General features: G+C 46.4%; 1 protein-coding gene across 1 annotated transcript; it reads left to right on the top strand.

Moving 5' to 3' along the window:
* The first annotated feature begins 940 nt into the window (after positions 1 to 940).
* Positions 941 to 23,785, top strand: malrd1 (MAM and LDL receptor class A domain containing 1). Its single transcript, XM_057013479.1, has 33 exons — positions 941 to 1,261; positions 1,345 to 1,476; positions 1,549 to 1,637; positions 1,716 to 1,880; positions 3,896 to 3,992; positions 5,273 to 5,407; positions 5,475 to 5,627; positions 6,158 to 6,263; positions 6,352 to 6,719; positions 6,815 to 7,254; positions 7,324 to 7,411; positions 7,492 to 7,671; positions 7,755 to 7,911; positions 8,813 to 8,969; positions 9,051 to 9,161; positions 9,636 to 9,849; positions 9,924 to 10,171; positions 10,441 to 10,729; positions 12,297 to 12,542; positions 12,634 to 12,791; positions 15,879 to 16,059; positions 17,566 to 17,694; positions 17,801 to 17,962; positions 18,448 to 18,605; positions 19,000 to 19,201; positions 19,451 to 19,729; positions 19,836 to 19,961; positions 20,535 to 20,601; positions 21,851 to 21,942; positions 22,019 to 22,115; positions 22,195 to 22,255; positions 23,190 to 23,276; positions 23,361 to 23,785. The coding sequence occupies exons 1-33, from the start codon at positions 1,072 to 1,074 to the stop codon at positions 23,439 to 23,441; spliced, it is 5,445 nt and encodes a 1,814-aa protein (XP_056869459.1). The 5' UTR covers positions 941 to 1,071; the 3' UTR covers positions 23,442 to 23,785.
* The last annotated feature ends 534 nt before the right edge of the window (positions 23,786 to 24,319 follow it).

Raw genomic sequence — 24,319 nt, 5'->3', positions numbered from 1 at the left:
TTTCATCGTTAGTTCTTGAACAACAGAGGCGGCACAAGAGCTTTTGGTGGATGTAAACAACCCAGCTAATTGAAGGCTTTACGCCCTCTGTGTTAGACTGCTCGTAAAAATTCAACATTAATGGCACATCCATCATCGCTGACCTTTCACTCCACGTGTTTCTCCGTCAGTGTTGTACCATCACACCCATATTGACCCATTTTAAGCCTCCGCGGTGTCTCGACACGCCCTCAGCTGCTCCCTGGGCCCTGCCGCCAACAGAGGTCAATCCAGACATGATATTTTCCTTGTTCCGTCTGTCTCTCGCCTCAGAGCTGTCAAGCTCACCTGCTCTCCCAAGGTTAATTTAATTTGAACCACGTCACTTCTCTTCAGCTTCTTTATTGATTGCTGTGAAATGAAAGTGTTTCTGTCTTTGATGTCTGGTTGTTGGACGTGGTTAATTAAGCGCCTGTGGCATTCATAAATCCCCAGACTTTAGTTTTTGTTCGTTCCCCGCTAAACACCACCATTAATATCTTCAGCACGAAATGAGTAAGGCCTGTGGTGGCAAAATGATGGTGGGGGACTTATTAGGAGACCCGTTAAAAAACTGAATATTTGAATGGATTGAATGAATATTTTTCTGTTTGTGATCTGAAATCACAAAACATTTCCTGCCTTCATGCTAAGCTAAGCTACTAGTTTCTCAAATTAAAGACAGTTTATACTGTCAATTCAATACACAGCCCTTGTTTTACTGCCGATTTACTGTTTTAATGCTGTTTTACTCTAATTTTGATTGCTACTTAATATGTAATGATTTAAATGTAGGACTGCCTTCTCTTTTTATTCATGTGTTCTCATTTGTTCTTGTTAAACATACAGACCAGGAAAAGACCTTATTGAGCAACAGCCATAAAAGCCATTTATTACCCTTTACGACATGCTAACAGCTTCAGCTAGTTTTCAGGTTGAATCCAAGATTCGGGTAGACTGTGAGGATCAGACAATTCGGCCTGAAGTTCTTCTGTGGTAGCCACAACATGTTTGGCCTGGAGGTGAGGACAGGGCAGAAGAGTTAAGGGAGGAATGCTAACCTGGCCGATGGCGTCGCTGCAGGGCTCGCTGCGGCTCCTGCTGCCCTTCGCTCTGCTGTTTGCTCCTGCGTTGGTCAAAGCCTCTCATCGGGAACTCACCTGCGCTCAAGGCTCATGTTTTGCTTCGGACTGCGCGTGTAACTTTGGGGACGACTGTGAAAACGGCAGCGATGAAGAACACTGTGTGTAAAGAAGGAAAAAAACAATTCATGGCTAACCTCCATCCCTGAAACACAGCTTTATTATTTATGTTTTTCCTCCGAAGGCTCCCAGTACAAGAGGTGCGACTTCGAGGAGGGCTTCTGTGACATGACCCAGAGCCCAGAGACGACCTCTGGATGGTTCCGAACTAATCAGGTCCCAGGACTCCAACACGACCACGCTGGCAGAAACTCAGGTGAGCCTCTTAAATGTGACGTTTGAATCCAAAAGCATCGACTTTTATCGTGTCCTCGTCTCTCTCTTTCAGCCCATTTCCTGTCACTTTTACCTGTCAGAGGAAACAGAACCACTGCCGATTTAAAAAGTCCAGTTTTCCTGCCCACTCAGACCTGCCAGGTAACCAAATCCTCCCCTGGATTAACTGGTAAAAACAGAGTGCGGGTCTTAACATGCATCGTGTGTTTACACCTGAAGCTGAGTTTCTACCATCACGTTGGAGCACAACACGGACGTCTTCACGTCATCGTTCAGCACTACGGCCTGGATCAGCACACAGAGGTGTGGAAGAACTCCACGCGGGCGCACAAGGATGTGTGGTGGCAGACGACCATTTGGGTTCCAAGCGATCACACTTTTCAGGTGCAGTTTGCTATGAAGTCCAACCCCAAATGTGGGGCGACTTCCTCCACCATGAAGTTAACCCAAAGTTAACGCGTCACCTGTGTCTTCCTCACTGATATCAGACAAAACACGACTGAAGTGTTGTCAGCATCCAAAGTGATCTGTTGTAGTATCTGATTAAAGACAACAAAAGATGGAAACCACGTATTCAGTGGATTTGACAGAAATCTTGAAAGCACCATTCTGCTTATTTCGGTCCGTGCTGACGCCGCAGGTGTAGATAAAGCTGCTCGATGGACCTTGTCACACTTTCACCTTATCACTGTGATGGTCAGAGGTCTGTTTTCCCTCTGTTGGAAGGGCACGGGAATGCTACGTTTTCAGTATTGATTTCGCATTAGCATTAGCATTAGCCATATGTGTTCATGCAGATGGTACATTTGTATCTGTATACAACTACAACAGATGGAAATTCCTTTTAACGAAACAGACAGATTTCAAAGAAAAACCTCGACATTGACTCTGCTGATGCTGCTAGCATAAAGCTAAACCGGCACAAGTCTGAATGAGCGTACGCTGTAACCCATCCTGACAGATTCAGCCCAGACATCCAGATACTGGAAATAAAGCTGGACCAGACTCAACGTCAAACCGCAGTGTGTGAACATGTCCAGAACGGGCTTCATCTTGCTTTAACAAGTATTCTGACTTTGCCCACAACTGACAGACATAATAATCACACGGGCAGGAAACGTCCCCGTTTCCATCCCGCTTACTGAGAGCACTCTTTGAACTCCCGTCAACATGCCAACACCAATCACTGTGTTTACCCGCCTGCCCTTGGATCTGGTGAATGTTTAGAGTTTTGGCTTTAGCATTTAGCTCAAAGCATCGCATCTCATCTCATCTCTAACCAGCCCATGAGTCCAAGGCGCAGCCATCGTACTACATGCTCTTAGCCACCCCATCCATTCTTCTCCACATTTATCCCACTCACAGGGATTAAGGTATCTAAACTCTTGACACATAGCTGTCCTACTACATGCCTGTGGGACCCAAAAACAACCATCCTATTACAGACATGAGCTCCCGCCATCACCCCGGCAATCTCTCACAAGCTGAAATTGGCTCAGGTGACACTTCTGCTCAAGATATCCTCCTTCAGTCTGACTCATTTGTGAAGCCATCCCCAGTTTCAGGTCCCCCGTTCCTGCCGTTTTGAAACAGATTACTTTTTAACACCTGGCACTCTTGACTCCTGTCAGGAAACCTCCTCCTTCACTCGACCCAATCTTGTTTCAAGAGTGGCCAGCTCACGGAATAGGCCATTCAAAACCGTCCGAGCATCTCGGGCTCAGTCTTTGGATCTGATTTAGCTACATTTGATACAGTCCTTCGCTACCTTCCCCCTGGCATGTCCTCACTGGCAGCGCACGTTCCTGGTTTGAATCTTACCAGTCTGGGTGTTCATTCAGGGTGTCGTGGCAAGGTCAGCTTTTAACTTCTCCAGTCTCCCTGTGGTGCCACTTTGCCTCGTTCAACGTCACTAATAATAGCTGCTGTGGCTCCCTCTTTCTTGATCACTCCTGCTGAAGGCCATGCTACCCTCTCCTCCGCTGCCATCTACACATGAGCGTCATCTGGCAAAGCCACCTGTGCACACATGATCCAAACTGTTCTCATTCCTTGTTTCCAAACAGTGGAAGAACCTCCCAAGCTCTGTCAGTCCAAAAAGCTCTTGAAGACACAGCTCTTCTGAGAACACTTGCTTTTCTAACAGCTCTTATCTTTCTCCTCTCTCTTTCTCTCCTGGTTATCTCCCTCTTCACTCCCTCCTCTCAGTTCTGCACCGTTAGTTGGTAGTTGCACCTGTACTAGGTAGTTGAGCCACCAATCGCATGGTGGCTTGATTGTGTCTCTCACTTTAAATCCTTTAGTCCAAAGGGACGTTTAGTCATTTAGCAGATGACTACAATGTATAAATCATAGTAGGACAGATTTCAATGCTATTTAAGCTCTTTCTGTATCCTCAGGTGCTTATCAGGGGTGAGTTTTCAGGTGACAGTGAAGCGTCTGCGGTCCTGGCCATTGACGACCTCTCATTCAGCCCCGGCTGCATTGCTCCCACTGGTACTGTCATCAATTACATCTCACTGCATGTTCAGACCTTGATGCTTTGAAATATCGCCGCACCTACGCGGCCCCGCCACAAACTTGCTTTGAATACTGATAACGGCCTATAACATCAAAGTAGCGAGGAAGCCATTCACAGTGGAATAAATGAATCGTTAGAATGTGACAGAGAGCACACAATGCTTCTCTGCGCTGATGAATGGGATGCACGGCCGTGTCATGATTAGCACATTTGTGAGGAGAAGGTCATGGATTTGAATCCTGATTGGGCCTTCTGGTATGTTTGCAAGCTCTTGCCGTGTCTGCACGTATACTGCGTTCCTGCCACAGCCCAAAAAACATGAACACTAGGTCAACTGGAGCGGACTCAGAGGTTTAATCGCACACATGTGGCCCTGAATAATGGAAGAAGGATAAATGGGCCAGTTATGGTGATCATTTATTTTAACTGGGAGCATCTATAGTGTCTTCACAACAGCTATTATTCATCTGACACACTGCAGGATAAAGGACCTATTGGCTCCATTTGGCAACAACCTTCAATACATCCTTATTGGTAATGTTTGCTAAAAAGGGGCCAAACGTAGACACAAATTGGGGGACCAAAAACAAATGATCAGGACTGTAGTTTTAAGGTATAACAAGGTTTTTGCCATCATTTGGTCCAGTTTGCATGTGAATCTCTCATTAAAATGAATGTTTTTAGTCATTTTAGCTACTCAGTTTGGATTGATGCACAGAAAACTCATACAAAAAATTAAGAGGGAGCAAGTTAACAACCTATTTTCCATCGTCAGCAAAAAAAAAAGAAGCAATTTTGAAACTTGCTGATTTTCCAGTTCTCGTAACAATAATTAGACCAGCTGCATCCAAAAGATGGAATCTCGGAGATCGAATCGATCAAACTTTTTAAACTTTATTCATTACTTTAGAGCTGAATCTAATCTTCCGTGGCATTGCTGACACACTTCACGTTCTGAGTGCAACTCTGCTCAAACATATATTAATATAGTGGTCCCTGAAGTGTGAGGGCCGGGGGTAAGGATGTATGGGTCTCCTCTTCTCCTCCTCCTGTACCCTAGGAGGGTCCCACCATTTGAGCCTGGTCCTCTACAAGGTTTTTCCCTGTTAACAGGCAATTATTCCAGCCACTGTTGCCTGCTCAGGGAGTCAGACTGGGTGTTTGTCACTGTTACAGCTGCTTTATAAATAAAGATAAATTGAACTGAAAGATTGTTTTCGGTGTGAGTAAAAGCTTATTAGAAACTCTCTGACAGATCTGATCACCTCGCCGCCTCCTTCACCGTGCCCTGACTCCTGGTTCGCCTGCGGCGATGGCGAGTGCATCGAGGAGAGCAAAGTGTGCGACTTCACCCCACATTGTCTCCACGGAGAGGACGAAGCCGGATGCCGTAAGATGGATGTTTATTTAAATCTGAATGAAAGGCTCTTCTCGTCACCCTTTAATGTGTCATTCAGCCACTGAGTGTGACTTTGATGGCGGGTCCTGTGGCTGGAACGAGCTGACCCTCGGTGACGGGTTCGATTGGGTCTGGGGGACTTCTGCTGAGTTACCACCGTACCTTTACGGTGACCCTCCACCTTTGGACCACACCACCAACAGCACAGAAGGTAAAAGGACCCACTTTTCGCTTTAGAAATTCTTGTTCTGTCTTTTTTTTTTTAAATCACCATCTGTTGTTTTCAAAAAGACTTTTGTTGGAAAGTGTCCAAAGCTTATTTTTAGAATGTTACACATCCTGGTGGGAGCATGTGTGTGATGATTTAGAAAATTTGATCATGGGGCCCCAATTGGAGCGAAGGGATCGTTCCAGCTCATCTCCACACCGGCTCACACCGAGTGGGAGTGGTATTTGTAGGAGGGCATCACAGATAATCCCTGTTAATGCTCAGCCAGAGAGCAGCTGTAATTTTCTGTTTTATTTAATGGCTTTTATGAAAAGAGGACTATTATTTTATTCCACAGAGTTTGGTATGTAGATTTTTCAATATTCTGGCCCTAAAAGTGGAATCAATCATCACTGAATCTGGAAAATCTTAAAGATTGCAGCAGATATTTACAGCCTAAAGAGTTTGGTGGAAGCAACTAGGGAGAAGCAATGAGAGGTAACACATAAAAAGGTTGCCTTCTCTCTCTATAGGGCATTTCATGTTTATACGGAAGAATAGCAGCAGCCTCTACCCAAAGGCGGTTCTTCAAGGTCCCTGGTTCAAGCAGTCGGCCTCTAGCTGCACCATGACCTTCTGGTGAGTCACAGCTTCACCTTTGTTAGATGTTTTTTGTACCTTGCTGTTCATGGACTGATAGCAAACACCGGTCTCTCATTTCTGACAGGCACTATAACTCCGGCATATCTGTGGGGGCTGCAAATATGAACCTTCAGATTAAAGGCGACCCAAACAACACCATCCTCTGGAGGACGCTGTACGACCAAGGACCGCAGTGGAACCAGGCCACTGTCCAGCTAGGGCGCCTGACCCGGCCCTTCCAGATCTCCCTGTCTAAGATCAGCCTAGGCGTGTTCGATGGGGTCTCCGCTCTGGACGATGTCACTTTCAACAACTGCTCGATGCCCCCACCAGCTGCACACTGTCCCCAACACACGCACTTCCACTGCAAACACACCAAAGCATGTGTGGAGTACATGAGGCTCTGTGACCTGGTGGATGATTGTGGGGACGGATCTGATGAAGTTGGATGCTGTGAGTGTTTGGCCATGACATCCTCTCTTCTTGAGATTAGCCGCTCACAACAGCAAATTTTGAATTTTTCTTTTATTTGTTGTGATTTCTGACAGCTCCAGAGCTGCAGTGTAACTTTGAACAGGGGCTGTGCAGCTGGAAACAAGAACAGAGCGGGGGGGACATGTTCGACTGGACACTGATCCAAGGTCCCACTCCGACCTTTGACACGGGGCCGTGGAAGGACCACACGCTGGGCACAATCTCCGGCCACTACCTCTACATCGAGTCCTCTGCGCCCCAGCAGTTTAAGGACACGGCCGTCCTCCTGAGCCGAGTGTTCCAACCCACTTTTAAGCACAGCAAGGACCCGTCATCGGCCCACTGCGTTTTCCGCTTCAATTACCACATGTTCGGGTCGCATGTGTTCTGTCTGGCGGTGTACCTCAGGACCACGGCGACAGGCCGCGGGTCCATGCTGTGGGTACGATATGGGAATCAGGGCAACCTGTGGCACAGGAAGACTCTTTACCTCACCAGCTCCAAGCCTTTCCAGGTAAAATCAGCCTTCAGAGAGGAACTAAAACTCTTTTTCTTTAAATGCAAAGTCTTTCCTCCTCGGTAGATTCTGATTGAAGGGACAGTTGGGGATGATTTTAGAGGCGACATCGCCATCGATGACCTCTCCTTCATGAACTGTGAACCATATGAAGGTAATCCTTACACCAGTGACCCATGCATTGTAACATTTTATCAGTCCAAGTTCACACATGCATTTTCTGGCATTTTTCAGGAAACCTCCCGACAGTGAACCAAACCATCCCCACAGTGACTACCCCGGCCCCGACAGGTCAACCCCACAGCTGCCCCAATGGACAGTTTGTGTGCGGGGCTCACGGAGAGTGTGTGGCTGACAGCCAAGTGTGCGACTTCAGACCAGACTGTTCGGATGGTTCGGATGAATTCAGCTGTGGTAAAACTTTATGAATTTGCAGAATTGGGGAGTAGCTTCCTTTCCTTCCCCCCTGCTTTCACTTTAAATTTCTCCTCCTGCAGTGAGGGAACGTTGCAGTTTCGAAGATGGTGAAACTTGTGGTTGGAAGATCATGGATTCCTCTGTGACCGAGGCTCATGCGTTCCGTTGGTCACCTGACCAGGGGGAGAGTATTCACGATTTAGAAGAGTACCATCGTCCTGTCAACGACCACACCCTGTGAGTAAGCAACAGTCTAGAATTTACAACATATTTGATGACATTTGGCTAGCTTGACATTGAAAACCGACTACTCTTATCTATATTTTATTGAGTGCAGCAGAAAATGGCAAACATTGCCAACAGTATTCCATTAATTTCTCCACTGTCAGAATTGCAGTCGCTATCTTTTACTTAATCATAAATTTGTCTCCCTGAAAATCCCCGGCAGCCTTGACTGGCTGCTGATCAATAGTTGCACTGCAGAGTGAATTGAAGAGAGGAGGTTGTATCTTTTATTCAACCCAAGTGAAGCCGCAGCTCCTGTGTGAATTTAATAAAAGGGAAATAGAAATGTCTTCATAAAAGCGAGGAGGAGAGAGAAGCAATCTCAGCCTGCGCGATTTACAGTGGACGCTTTGATTGACAGGTTATGTCCCATGAGCTGCAGAACACAGCTGAGAAATATCAATAAAAAACAGTTAAATTGCTGACGGGCAATGACTGTTGCCATGATTAAATTTATTACTGAATTATCTATCTTCTGTCTATGAAATATGAAACACATCAAATATATTCGCCTCGTAATCACACAACAGAATGGACTTGATGTCCTGGATGGAGGACCAAGTCAACCATCATATTTGACCCATCTTTCATGGCGCCTGCTCATTAAGTCACACCAGTTATTCCATTCTTTGTGATATCTGTATGGACAGTGCTGCAGTTTGTCGGTAGGGAAGCAGATTATGGATCTAGATTAGGTTTTTAAACCTTTTCAAAATTCTGATGAATTTACAATACTCAAAGCATGATTGTTGGTGTCACAACATCTTAAGAAGGTCATTCTTAGTCCAGACAAGGTCAGAGGTCTTGACTGGTGGACTGGTTTCAGTGGTTGTCCCGTCATTTTTTATAACAGAGGAACCCCAGAGGGTTGGTATCTATGTGCAGACAGTTCTAACGGAGGCTATGGTCACATCACTGACCTACAAAGTCCTGTTATCTCCTCCACTGGGCCCCAGTGCGTTCTGGTCTTCTGGTACTACATGAACGGCTTCACAGTTGGAACGCTGCAGGTACGATGAGACGCGCTGCTACACAGGAAGTGTGCAAAGGCTTTTAGGGACTGAATATTTGTTTTCTCACCAACATTTCAGGTACTGCTGAAGTATGAAAACAACTCACGTGTGGTTTGGTCACAGACTGGTAACCAGGGCAACAAGTGGAGGCGGGGAGAGGTGTTTTTGGGACTGTTAAACAATTTTCAGGTTTGCAAAACACACACGTGCAGCTACAAGTAACAGCCATGCAAATACAGGATATTTCCTGTGGGAGTAAAGAGCTGTCAGTTCTTCATTGATTAAAATGATCGACATTCGCTCTGAACAGAAGGTTGGCCTCTCGGATGACCGTTCCTCAATTTAATTGGCCTGATATCAGCCTTGTCAGGCTAAATTGGACATGCAGACTTGGTCAATGTCGAATTGATTGAGTCGAATGAGTCCTAACCTGTGACTCATCAGAGTCATCAGAGGTGCTGCGTCTTTGGGGGTGACTGCTGAGCAGGTTCTGTGCCAGTGTGACCATATTGGCCCTTATTGGCTTTAAAAGGCGGGAGCACCTATTTCTTTGATAAATTTGTTAAAGCTTTTACAGACTAGAGAAGATTCCAATTACACTTTTCTCTGGGTTCACAGATAACAAGCAGGGACCCATTTGTATGTTGTTGACATCATTTTCAGGTGGTATTTCGGGCAAAGAGAGGAATCAGCTACATGGGAGACTTGGTGATAGATGATGTTAGCTTCCTGCAGTGCTCTCCACCTCTTCCTCCAACCCTGCCTTGCACACCGGAGCAGTACGCCTGCGCTAATGGCCACTGCATCCCCGAGGACAACCTGTGTGACTTCATCAACCACTGTGGGGACAACTCTGATGAAGACCCCTACATATGCAGTGAGGCCTTGTCGTGCTGAAACATTAATATATGGGATCATTAGATCACCTTGTTGTTTTGGTGTTGCTGTCAGAGGGCTTCAGCGGGCGCTGCAACTTTGAGTTTGACATGTGCTCCTGGCGCCAGTGCCAACAAGATGACTTCGACTGGCTGATCAAGGCAGGTAGCACCCTGACAGTGGGGACCGGGCCTACAGGGGACCACACCCTGAGGAACCAATCTGGACACTATGTCTACCTGGAGAGCTCCTTCCCTCAGGCAGCCGGAGACACTGCCTGCATCTCAGGACCCCTCTTGAGCCGCAGGAGCTCCAAGTGTAAGGTCAGGTGAAGCAGAATTATAGTCTACATGTGTGTGTGTTCTCTCACTCGTCAGCCTGACTCTTCAGTTGATTGATTGTGCAGTTTGCCCTGTGAATCATGTTTCTCTTGTCTCACTGCTGTCAGTTCACCCTGCAGCAACGAGGCACCAATTAATCTAAAGGGGAAGGAAAGATAGATGGGGAGCCCCTTTCTTTCAATCTCTGCTACACAACCTACTTGTTTGATACGCACTTTTGTTGACATGTTCCTTTTACTAACCGTCTCCAGATGCGATTCTACTTTCACATGTCCGGAGATGGAATCGGCATGCTCAGCGTGTTCAGGAAGAGTCAAGGGCATCGTCACCTCCTTCTGAACCTGACGGGAGATCAAGGAAACTACTGGCAGATGGGAGAGGTCCCACTGAGCGACATCTGGGACTTTCAGGTCATATTTGAGGGCAAGGTTGGCCGAAACCCAAAGGGTGACATCTGCCTGGATGACATCACGTTCTCCCCGGGATGTCTGCTTGGCACCTCAGCTGGAGGGTCGGAAAACACTCCTCCACCTACTGCAGGTATGCATCAGTCTGTTTTAACTGTTGGAATAATTCCCCCTCCTTCCACTGAATCCCCTCTTTTTCCCGACCTTCGAGCAATCTCCTCCTGAACGGCAGTATTTAGAAAGTAAAATGTCCTTGTGACATGAAACCAAGACTTGTTGTAGCTCTCTGGTCCTTTTATTGTATGAATATCTAACTTGGGAGCTGTAGAGTTCCTTTGTGCTTCTGCATCAAAGAGTGCCAAACAATAGCTGATTTATTGCCTTTGCTAATGTGTCTCTAAATGGGCTTTGAGATTCCTTCCTTGTCTCTTGTTTTGGATTCTCGGTCATCTTTGCTGAGAACACTTTCTAAGGCTCGATTATGACACAAGAGACTTCGATTTAACAGCACAAGATTCAAGATGTGAAGATATTATACAATCTGTATCTCATTTCACCCGCTGTATTTCTCCATTTTTCAAATTAGCAAGCTCATGGAATGAGATGAGGACGTCATCATTAAAGAGCTCTGATGTGCTGACACATACCTAATGACATGTGAGATAATGATGTCTCCAGTTTAATGCTGCAACTTTGGAACATCTCGGTGGTTGTCGTGTCTCTCCGGAGCAGGTTTTTTTGTTTCCTGTTAGGATCTTACCCCCATGTCTGAATTTTCCCTGGGACCTCTGTGAATTATATTGGGAATTCTTTTCAGTCTAATCAGGAGGAACCTCTTTGCACCAGGGGGCAGTATGTCACCCAGGATGACCAGAGCAGGTCATATTTACAGACAGTGGCCTTGCAGGAATCCACAGGAATTGCCTTTTCACCAAACAGAGTCCAAGCTTCCAACATTTTCTTATTTAGAAATCCACCTTCTGCTTCTTCCCTGCTTAGACAGCTTTACGGTGGCTTACTGGCTTCGTCTGAGTTCTTTGTTAGGACCCATTTCTTCTGGTCTTATGCATCTGAAGAGGAACAAAGGATTAGGAGGGACTCAAACCTCTTTCTCTCCTTTACTTATGGGGACAGCCCCTTTTTATCACGCCTCATCTCCCACTAAAACTCCCCAGAACCAAACACTGACCCCATTCAAATGCCTTGCACAAGAAAGAGGAAGATTCCAGCTCCCCTTTCCCTCAGAATGACCACCTTTGATACACTGATTTGGGCTTACAGTCAGTTGGACTTTTTGTCTACTTAAGCTTCTTAAAGAGACTGTGATGTTGCCGGCAGATTGCTCCCCACTTTTATGTGTAGACTCCTTATTCTTAACTGTTAATGCAGAACTCATGTGGTGCTGCTTTATCTGGAAGAAAAAAACTTTCACTTTTTTTAATGAAAATGGGACTTTTAGGTGTTTAGCCCACTGCTGGCTCAGCTCAGTCCAACAGTCACAATTCCATCTGCCCATTTATTCATCTTCAAAGTTTTATTAATGATCCGCTAATGCTAAGGCTAACCTTATCAGATTCAAAGTTCATCAAGAATTTTCATCATATCTGCATTTTTCAGAAACATGCAGTGCTAGCTTTTAACTCAGATCTGGTCAATCAAATTTCAGCCTAACTTACCAATAAACTGATGTTTTTTTCTAGGCGCTTGTCCTCCAGGCTTCCTGCCATGTGATAAAGGTGGCTGTTATGCCTCAGGACAGAGCTGTGACTTCGTAGATGACTGTGGTGACGGCACGGACGAAAAGGGCTGTGGGACTTCCTGTTCCTTTGAGGATGGTTACTGCGGCTGGAAGAGCTCCCCAGCTGATAATTATGATTGGAAGCTCGGTGTTGGGTCTGTGAAAAGCACACGGCCCCCATATGACCACACACTGATGGACGGAACAGGTTTGTAACAACACTTAGCTGTTTATCAAAATGCTAAGATACGTTTGAAGGCGCATTTCTCCTCCATCACATTTCCTTTTTGTTTTTTTAGGACATTTTGTCTCTCTGGAAGCTACCCCATTGGGTCTCAGAGGTGACAAAGCTCACATGAGGAGCTCTGTTTGGAAGGAGTCGAGCGCCATCTGCAAGTTCTCCTTCTGGTACTACATTTCCCACAAGGCTTCAGGAACAATCCGCGTCCTGATCAAGGTAAGACCTGTGTAAAATCATAGGAGACCCCGCATCATCATTGACAGTCACCATGTTGCTCTGGCCTAATACGATCCTGTGCACTGTGGGGGCTGTAGGCGGCCCCACCAGCCTGACACACGCTACTTTGCATAAGCAGTTTCCTGTTTCGAACTCCGGCTGTGATTTGCTCCGGCCTCCTATTCTGTTTGCGCTCATTTGACCTCAAGGTCGAGGTACAGGAGATGATTTGCCATCTCGGGGTTTGAGCGTGCAAGTTCAGCTGGCATTCTTCCACATTTGCATGGGACGCCCTGCAGAAGGTCGGCAAGATTTTTATGCAAATTCCCGCAGATAGGTTCCCACCTTAGTTTCGCACCTTTCAAAGTCTTGCAAAGGATAAGTGATTTCCCACACTCATTTTGTGGAGATAAAACTGCATTTTCTGACCATTGTCCAACATCTAGACAGCTGTGAAAAACTGAAAACAGCAAATAAACTGCATTCATTCCATTCTATTGATTGTGTCTGGAATTTTAAATAGGATTTGCTGATTTTTTCAACCAGGTCCAGTGGCTACTTGATTGATTGTGTGGCTTCCTGACTGGTGAATGATGGTTGCTTTTCATCCCCCAGTTATGCTGCCTTTAGAGTTGAAAAATGGAAAAGTTCACCTCCGGAACATTAACAGGATGTAAAAACATGGTGGTTACAAACAGTGAGATGGATGCCTTATACCTCAGGACCTCGAGTTTGACTGTTTTTGGATGGGGCTGTCGTGGCAGAGCGGGGCAGGTGTGAACTGAATCAGTAAACACTGGATGAGTTGTTAGAAACATCCATTGTGCCAGTAGATGGTAATCACTCACATGAGGTATACCGTGCTGTGAAAGGGGGAAATACCTATGACCTTGGAAAGATTTGACTTTCTGGACACATCAGCAGTATGCCCTTTGACTCATCAGGTGTTTCGGCCTTTTAAATACTGGACACCCTCCTCAAAGGTGGCCAGCTACAGGCTGAAAAAGCCTGAAACTTGTGTCCCTAGCCCAGTCATACGTCAACCTGGTCACACAGTAGCCAGGAGCAAAACGGAGTGAAACCAATTTCAGCCGTTTGCCAATGATTGGCATGGGATAGCCCATGGGGCTCTGCAAGGCAGGGGCGTCCAACTCCCTGAACCAGCACCTACGCTGGCCGCATACCTGGAATTGTTTATATTGATCCATGAGCCCAGCAAGGGTCCTTCCGTTTGATCCATATCCACTGACTGCTTCTTTCAGCAGCTTCAGAGACTGATCTTATCGTCTGCTGCAATCCTCTTTATGTCACCAAACTAACAAAGTAAATGAGATTTGTGGTCCACAATCTTAAATCCATACACATTAAGCTGACCGGGGACTTGACTGGCACCAGACGGGGTGTGTGGTGGAGCGATGGTGATGGTGCCCTTTGTAGCTCTGCTGCTAACAGCAGTAAAAGGCTCCACCTCTGGCAGCAGTGGACAGATGGATAACAGGAGACGAATGAATGGCGATCATACAACGCTACCTTTTTTGCTTAAAAACAGCCTTGACTCTATAGGAGCACCCACGGGAGGTGTGTTGTATCTATAAGCCCTAAAATCCTGCTCATTTTTAAAGTCAGTAACACTTACAGATCATTGCTTGGTGCCATTTTTACGGCTTCAGTGGTGCCATGAGCCCAAATAACACTCCATAAAACCTTGTGTAAACAAAATGTATAAGAAATCTCTGGCTGTTGGAAGAACAGGGGGGAAACAACAGGGAAAACTCGGTAATGACGCCCCCAGACTTTAGCGAACCGAGGGAGGGGAACAAGAGGGAACGGATATTTATGTACCTGGCAAGTGTTTCCCACCAGGGAGGCAGCTTGACAATCCTATCTCGTCTCAGCTTCAAAGCGGTCCCACAGTGATCCAGAAGGGCGGTCTGGCACGTTTCATATCACCCATGTGATTAAGTAAACCTGCCGTTTTATTGTCTTGCTACAGTCAAATGACGCCTGATGTATTTTTAATTCTCTGTAAACGTATAGCTGCACTAAACTGAATTCCACAGGAAAAGACCGGTGGATTGGATTATTGAAAGACTTTATTGACTAGTATCACTTCTGATCACGTCAACTCCAGATGCTCGCCCATCACTCTCAGGCTGCTTTTATGGATCCAGCCTTTACACCATGACATAAATCTGGTGAAGTCCTGCTGTAACGCTGCCTATTAATCTGCACTCGACGCGCACTGTAACAAGATTATTGCAAGGCAGGACTCCGTGGCGTGGAGCAGAGGAGACAGCATGCCTCTCACCCAAGGGTGCATTTTAATAGGCTTTCGAGCTGCAGATGAGAACGTGACATTGCTCGTCCTTTTGGGGGTTTTGAGTACATCAAACCTGGTCTCTTTTACCGCAGTTAAGCCTCTTTTCCAAGTTTGATGTTATACATTATTAAGGAATTCTCTGACATTCAAATATCAATTAATGATCTGGCGTTTGGTGCCGTTAAGCATATTAATTCTGGTATAACGTGTTAATTCACATTGATCGCTTCCAAACTGACCTGCAGGGAGGAAGATTGTATGTTGGAACCTAATTGAAATATAAAACATGACACCAAAGGTATGTTTCTGCTTGATTTACAGCGATAAAGCGTAACCTATGCAATGAGACAAAGCCCTATGCCCAGGAGGTGGGAGGGAGCAGGACACTCCGGCTAAGGTGGATTTGGAGTCTGCTCCAGTCTGAAATGAACTTTGCACCTCGTTCTTTTAACTTGCCCCACAGATTAGACGATTAGAATCCGTCTGGGGAAACACAGACAGGACTTGCAGGGCAATACACACCCGTCTGTCTTTTGATGCGTTCCACATGTGGCACGAAAATAAACGTCCGACTGTACCGGCCTCGGCGGGGGGAATTGAGTTTTTATGCTAATGAGACTTTAACGGCCCCTTCAGGAGGTAAATCTCAGCAGAAACAATGAGACCAGGCTCCGTGATTGCAGCCCCAGCTGCTTCAATTACCGATGACATTAGAGCTGTCGTCCCACCTTGTTACATCGCCGAATCAAAGCTGCTTCTCTCCGCAGACAGAGAACGACTTGTGGGAAGCCTGGAGCAAAAGTGGGAATCAAGGAATCCAGTGGAACCGAGCCGTGATCCCCATGAGGAATCTGAGGAGCTTTGAGGTGATATTTGAAGGGGTTCGCTCGTGGGATGTGAGTGGAGGAGCTTCTCTGGATGACCTGGAGTATATAGACTGTGCTCCCAGTAAGTGATGCAGACCTTAACCCAGCAAGGGCCAATCGTACACTTTAAGTGTGTGTTTTAACTGCAAATATTTAACATCACATTGATATTTATGACTAGACGTGTGAGTGAATCTTCCCTTTAGTCAGATCCTGGCAGAATGTGATGATTCCTTCGGTATCCTGTTCTTAATCGGACCATAAAGTCAAAAACAAAACAATAAAACAACCGACAGTGGTGACAGATGCACATGCAGCAGAAGGTTTCCATCCAACCCGTCAGGGTGTGTCACATATTTTACAGTGAAGAGCTGTACTATGATGTTTTTTCTATTACTAAGATTTATTTTGTTACTTGGTTGATTGGTGGGTTTTTCCTTGGCCTGTACTAAACTGCACCAAGTGAATTTAAAACTTTTTCTCTTTTTTTTTAAAGTCTAGGGCTTCAAGCCCCCAGACAAATACTGTGAAAGTCATTGCAGTCAGCGTGAGAATAAAAAAGAATAATAACATGCGTATACTGTATAGAACTCTTTTAACCTTTCACAGCATCAACATAAAAAAACGAGTTTAAAAGGTCAAATAGCTTTTGTGCTAAGCTAACCTAGTTGCCCAGCTGGAGTTTGTTAGGGTTGAAATATGAATGCTGAGTTTCTCATTCAACTCTCAGCAGTAAAATGAGAACACATTAAACAAACGGTGAATCCTGAGCTTTGGTTCAACAGAAAGGAGCGAATGAGTTATTTATCAAAGTCCACGTGTGCGACTAAAATACCCATGTGGCTTTTTCATCTATTATGGAGGGATGGAATCTGCAGGTTGGCTGGTAGACAAGATGAAAAGTGAACTGGAAACTATTTTACAGGCCTGAAATCACTCCTCCTGCTAAGGGAATCGGTCCTGTTCAGTAAACACGCTGAAGGCTGCTGCGTTGTCATCAGTATTTTAGTCACCTTTTGAACTATGAGTCAGCCATTTGTGAAAAAGATCAAACCATCAGGTTTATCCAAGGTTTCATACCTGGATTTAGTGCCCTGTCACCTCCAGCCAACAGCTCCTTATTACCAAATTCAGATTCGGCTAAATCAACTTAATTCTCTGCCTTTTTACGGCGTAAGTATGCTGTGAAATTATTTCGCGCTCTGTTGAACTGATACTCTCAGCTATGAAATCGATTCTCAGATTGCAAAAGGAAGGAAAACGCAGCCGGTGTTGCTCAGCAGACGAGGTGGTGACCTATGGGACAGATGTTTCGCATTAAACGGGACCTAGCACGCGTCTGGAATCCGTGTGGAATGCTTCTTTTTCGTCTGCAACACAGGAACACGGTTAACACAGACATAAACAGACCTACAGAGAAGCAGAGACCAAAACACTGCTGTTCGGTCTCTGACATCGCCTGTGTGACCAGGCAAACCTTTAGAATAACACCAGAATAATATAAGAACCATATTCTTTAATGAACAGTTTAGAGGCGCCAGTTTAAAGGTCAAGTCGATGACTTTCTGTTTGTCTGTGTCTGTTTTAGATGAGGTGGAGCCACTTATTTGCCCCATAGTCACAGATTTCATGTGTCACGATGGCCACTGTGTCGAGTCCCACCTGAGGTGTGACCACAAGGGCGACTGCGCCGACGGGTCGGATGAGGCGGACTGTGGTGAGCAGGAACAGGAAGCAGCTTTGATGAAACGCTGAGTGAATTATCGCCCAAGAGAGCCACAACACCGGCCTCTCTCTTCTGCCTCCCTCTTCTGCCTTCATAGATCGGATCTTCGGCCTGCCGGGCGCCTGCGATTTCAACATGGATGATGACCAGTGGGAGGCGGCCTGCCAGCTTTCCCAGGACACCACGGATGACTTTGACTGGCTCATTGGGCAGCGGAGTGAGACGCACGGGGCTGGACCTCAGAGCGACCACAGTCCCGGTCAGTGTTCGCGCTTCATAACCTGCCTCTTCATCTGTCAGGCTTCACCTTTGACCTCTTCAGAGACGCTGTTTTGTGTAAAAAACAGGTGCTTCACTCCCTTAGAGTTGTTAATTGTGTGTTAATCTATAGTTTTACATTACATTAAAAAAACCCAACAATGTGAGCCTCCGGTTGGCTGACATTGTCCTCTGGCGACTTCACCCCAGCTTCAGATCGATCCAGCGAGCTCCTGATATGGAGATTGAGCCTTGAGCTCACGTCGCCGACTGATCACATGATCTTCTCCACAGCAGATCAATAAATAATAAAGGCCGAACAAGGACGCGGTGACATCACTGGCGCTTTTATCTTTTTGTTGGAACCATTTAAAATTTTAAAATGAAAATCCCTCTAATTTTTTTTTTAAATCCAGTTTTATTTATAATTCAGGCTGTGTCAATCTACGAGTATTCAACAAGCCAACCTTTTCTCCTGTGTCCAAGGGGGAGGGGGCAAATTCCTGTACGTGCATTCAGCCGTTCAGAGGGAGGGCGACATCGCCAGGGTGACGACCAGGCGCCCGTTTCCTGCCAGCATCGGCGGGTGTCACCTGCGATTCTGGTTCTACATGCACGGCTCGGACAGGATGGGGACGCTGAAGGTGACTTGATCCGAACCCCATCTCCATAAATAATTCAAAGCCTTTCATTCGCCGTCAGGTGATCCATCACATGCGTCTCAAAAGGCGTGCGTTTGTCATAAATCTCATCTGTGTCTCACCACATCACAGTCCCGCTCTCTCCCTCCCACAAAGAAACAGGAAGAAATGAAAGTGCCGTGTGGACGTGTCACTTCACTAATTATCACCATCCTTTCATGTTGTTTTTAGCTCTGGGTTCATTTTAAGACAACAAAAAAACAAGCAAATATTCCCACTGAGCTGCTTTGTCAGCCGTGTTCCTAACGATCACATATGTGGTGATGATCTCACATCTAGATGGCGACAAATCTCACACACCTGCTAAGAAACGAGGCTTTGTTTTGCACCTCATCAGGTCTACACCGTTGGACCCAGCGGCACCAGTCTGCTGATGTGGGCAGTCACTGGAAACCATGGCAGCGAGTGGACGTACGCTGATGTCATCCTCGCCAACACGGCCCCCTTCAGAGTGACCTTCCAGGCGGAGGTGGGCGGGGACATGTGGACGGACATCGCCCTGGATGACATCTCCTACACGGAAGAGTGTGTGGTTGGAGGTGAAGACGAAGATGACTCCCATTTCCTGTCCTTTTGGTGCTGCGGCCAAGTTTCCGGCCCACATCCTCCAGTGTTCACCGTCTTTTGGTCTCCTCTTTTCTTTCCACGTTTTCTGTCCACCATCATCCAGCTCCGTTTCCATAACGACTCTGCCGCAGTTCGATGAAGCTGATTGTCCTTTAGAATAAAACAAATCAACCAAGGACAAAAGCATTTAGATGAAATTTGTGTCTGACTGGTCTCGCCAGGGCCAGTTACTCCCCAGCCTCTGACCTGTGGCGTGGACCAGTACCAGTGCACGTACTACTTTCAGTGCCTCCCAATGAGCTGGAGGTGTGACGGCGAGCTGGACTGTGCTGACAAGTCAGACGAAGAGTCTTGTCCGGGCCAGGTCCCGGGCACCGTCCCCCCGCAGGTCGGCTGTCCAACTGGACAGTACCAGTGTTTGGACAGCAGCTGCGTGCCGTCCATACTGCGCTGCGACAGCGTTGCCGACTGTCCTGAGGGGGAGGACGAGTACAGCTGCCGTAAGTCTCCGTTTTTGTGCACCTGGGACAACCTGAGGTCCTATTTTTTTGTTTTTTTGCCATTTGGTAGAGCATTAATCAGGCCCCCTCTTTCTGTCTCCACCAGCTCTGCTGCAGTGCGAACTGGGAGAACTGGTGTGTGAAGGTTCGCCCGGTTGTATCCCACTTGACAAGCGTTGCGACCACTCTGCTGACTGTCTGCCTTTTCGCTCCGACGAGTCCAGCTGCCATGGTAACGCACCCTCTCTTTCAAGATTTTCTCCACCAAACATATGGTGGCGATTCGACGCCCTGCATAAATACTGTATGTCCGACGATTATTTTTGAGCACAGTCTAAAATACCCATCCAGGATAAAATGTTGAAGTTTACACCGCCCTGTCGCGGGTCACTGCTCGGATTGGAATGGGATGCTCTTGTTCACTCCCAGCCTCTCCAAGGACGAGTGCTCACCTCACTTGTCAGATCCAAAATCATCTCAGAATCTTCAGGAATGAGACCAAACCTCATATTTATCCTCCAAGCAGTGCCAAATAAAAGTGACTGTGCAGGGAGAAAGTGTTCCATAATGGAGGTTTAATCATGACGATTATTCAGGGGGAAAGGAAGGACATTACTCATTAGAAGGACTGGGTGGGGAAGGGGGGGCAGTTTTAAACACTCATAATGGATGGAGCTCTACAGCGAGACACGTCCTACAACATAATTCTCTGGTTCCGTGTTCCAACGTGGCAGCGTCACGCTCCAGCGTGCTGGCGATGGATGATGGCAGCTCTGATGGTCAGTTTCTCTTCTGTGATTTACAGAGTGTCCTTGGGCGTACTGCCTGAACGGCGGCTCGTGCCTCGTGGGAAGCCACGGGCCCGTCTGCAGGTAGGCTGAACTTCTAACCCTGTTCAGAAACACACAGACACACACACTCTCTCCTCCTCCCATCCTTTATGTTGCCCGTTAAACATGGAAATCCCATCAGCCTCGTTTCTTTCCCTGAAAAAGACACGCTCCGTGAAGCATGTGGGAATCCGATTTAAGCCACAGCTTAATCGCATCTCCTCTGCATTCATCTACCGAGCCGGGGAATCCTCCGGGTCAACTTATTAGCAGCATTGGTTTAAAATCTGCAATGTTTTGGGATCGTCTGTTGGTTTCATTGAGGAGACCCGTGAATCCATTTGGCGTCATGGGCAGATGGGAGTGGCTGGGCTGTGATGCTCTGAAAGCAGGAATGCGTCTGTGAGTCTCTCTGCTGTATCTGCTAACATCATCAGGCTGGGCTGAATCCTAAATCACCTTTCTCCATTTGGGTCAGAGAGAGAGCTCCTTCTCTCTTTAAATGGGATCAAACTTGTGTGCAGACTAAACCATTTTGAAAGTCACATATCTGCCAAAATGGTGCAGCAGAGAGCTTCTTTAGCCTCTTTTAGCCCACTGTAGCATAGTTCAGCTGCCTCTGAAGTGACTGCAGAGGTCACTTTGGTGCTGATGTGGGTTTTCTAGTGTCCTGCCACAACTCCTGCTTCCTACTGGTTTCATTACAAAGCAAGTTGTACAGTCTCAGACTGCTGGAACCTGAAGTTAGCTTTTAACTGCCCCTCTGAATCAGAATTTGAACCATGTTTCTCTGCTCCAGAGAACGTGGCCAGGGACAACACAACCCCCCCGATCTGATCTCATAAAAGTACCAAATAAAGTAGTAGCAGTAGTTGATAGTGCACTCACTCAAGCGTCCTCATCACTGAAAATGTGTTAGCTTTGCGCTAAGTGATGATGCTCTTAGTGCTAACGAGCTAAGCCCAGGTGTGTTTGTTTTCCTTGTAACTCTCACTTCCTTTTATTCATGTTGCCTCTCAGAGATTGTGACGTGTGACCGGCTTTGTGGTTTATTTCTCCATCTGTTCCCTGCTCTCATCTCTCCGCGCCTGCTTATCTTTTTTGGCTCGGTGGCATCTTTTATGCTGATTTACAACACCGGCGGTCTGCGTATATCCCAGGCAGCCAAACTGTTGAAAGGACCTACCATAGAAACGCTCCATTAAAACTGATTGATTCTCAATATTTCATCGGCCCGGGTTTGGACCGGACAGCATTATTTCGCCTCATTCACAGGATCTTCTCTGATCAGGTGTGCTCCAGGATGGACAGGCAACCGCTGCCACGTAAGGGAGAAGGTGATTCCTTCCACCCCCACCCCGGAAATGGAGGAAAGACATCTGGGTAATGAAGCCCACCTCCCTGTTCGTGGCACCACATAAACAGTGCCAGCTATAATTTGGTTCTTCTCCATGTTCAGAGTCCGTGTATGCTGGCGTCGCCATCGGACTGCTGCTGCTTTTAGCCGGGGTGGCGCTCTGTTTTCTGGCTGTGTGCCGGAGAAGATGCTACGCCCTGTGAGTTGGGAGGCTGCGGTTTATGTGATGATCACCGCCGGTGCCGAGAGTTGGTGACTTGTCTTTGCTGCCTCCGCAGGAAGCACGTGATGATGAGCTACAGAGAGATGGATGAGCAGCCTGCTGACTGGAGAACAGAGGTCGGCCCACAAAAAGAGTCCAATCGATCATCAGAAGATTCCGTGCGGACGGAACTTCAGCAAATATTACAATCATTGATTTAACATTAGAGGTGTTCAGCAGGTGATCGCTGAGCCTTTCTGCTGCAGCATGGATTTGATTTGAGACTATTGATTTCCTGATTTGCATGAATAATTGTTTTTTTCCGCGTGAATGATTTATAACCCCGTGGTTCTGGAGGCATATGAAGAAAGGAAGAAATGAAACGTTTTTATCTTGTAGATGAGGGAATTTAAACAGATTTGGGTTCAGGGACCATCATTCTGGCTACGTAGCCTCCCGGGGACCACTGTAGCTGAGATTAGTTTTTCCTTATCTGTGATTTCAGAGCGTACTGAATTGCAGGCACTCGATTTTTGGCACTATAGTGGTGGACAGGGACTTTTGGGCTGTGAGGGCCCTGTTCCAATGTGGCAAAGCCACAGAGGACAGGTTGGGATAGACCAGTGGACGGTAGCCTGTTCAGATAAAATCATCCCTGCATGTTGTTTTTACATGTTATAGATTTGCATTATTTGATTGGTGTAAATCTCTAAAATTAAATACAATTATACACCATATAAACTCCATGGTTACCTTTGTGACCACTGGCAATCTCATCAGGGTCCACCAGGGGGCCACAGATAATAATGTGATGTTTTATCTCTCTTGGTCTCCTAGACTTATTCCAATTACACTAGCATAATTCGTTTTAGGAACCATTCTACCATTTTATTGTTGTATTCACACACCAGGTGCAACAAGGAACAATGAAACGTAGTTCTAAGGTCTTGTACGTGTAGTTCAATCTGGAGCAGACATCAGCTATTTTTAACTTAGGGATGTGGTTTGAGGGACGTTAGAATGAATAACTCACACTCTCACTCTCTGTGTTATCCCCCATCTGAAACTCAGAAATCCTGCGCTGCCAGCGTTAATCCCAGGAGGAATGATAGTCCACAGCTCCCCATCAGTGTCTACCCCTGGAGGAGGGAGGTGGAGGTACAAACACCCAGCCAGTTTCTGAGTTTACTCTGATGGTCTTTGCAGATGTCAGTGATGCCTTTGTTTGTTGTCTCCACACAGAAAGAGCTGTCCTTCGACAACCCATTATACACTCACCCACCTGACACCAGGCACACCCACTGTAAAAGCTCTGAAGCATGAAAACAATGTTCTTTGAGTACTTCAGCAGAGCTGAGCGAATCCGTGTCTGTAACAACTGAAAAAGCCGAGTGCGTTGATGTAAATTAAACAGTGGAGAATAACTGCGCTACATTTGTGAAAAGTGTAATTTTTCCTAAATAGTCATCTCATCTTAGTTTAATAGCAGAGCTAAGTTACTAGCCTAGCATCAGCGTTTGTTAGCAAATTATGGAGACAGCCTCTGGAGCGAGCGAACCATCTCTTGTTGATGCAGACAACTCGCAATTTATTGAGAGCAGGTAGATGTTTACCTCAATAATCTTGTAATATAACGTTTTACTAATTAAACTGTAAAGTTTCCTGTGGTTCCTTTGTGTCTCTGTGATCATTAAGCCTTTTCTTTAAACATCCGCTGTGCTGAACTGACAGGTTCCCCTGAACCCAGCGAGCCTTTTCAACCCCTCCATGTGAAAATGACTTTGTCCCAGTTTTATTTGCAAATAAAAATAAATCCCATTACAATTCAGAGCCATGCAGCCGATTTGTGAACTGATTCCGAGTCTGTTCCAGCCCTGCGTGGAGCAGATGGGACCGCAAACAGCCCCAGTTAAACCACCGCGTTATAAATTTCACGAGCGTTCAGTCATTCTCAGACATTCTCAGACACGCCAACTGTCAGGTGGAGTGCTTACAATGCAGGATGAGTAGAAAAGCAGGCAAAGTTTATCCTCTTGTCAGACACAAGCATGCTAAGAGTTATCTCATTGAATAATTTAGGCTAGCTCAGCATTGAAAAAAACCAAACCCTAAATGGTTTTGAGACATTTATGAGGGGAAAAAGGCCGTGGTGGTTGTACACATTCTTGTTTGACTTTAATTTGGTGTCAGATCTGTTGACC

This window comes from Takifugu flavidus, chromosome 17, assembly GCF_003711565.1.
Source record: "Takifugu flavidus isolate HTHZ2018 chromosome 17, ASM371156v2, whole genome shotgun sequence".
In the NCBI taxonomy this organism is placed as follows: Eukaryota; Metazoa; Chordata; class Actinopteri; order Tetraodontiformes; family Tetraodontidae; genus Takifugu; species Takifugu flavidus.
Note: the sequence above shows the minus strand (reverse complement) of the source record. Positions and strands in the feature narration are given on the sequence as shown.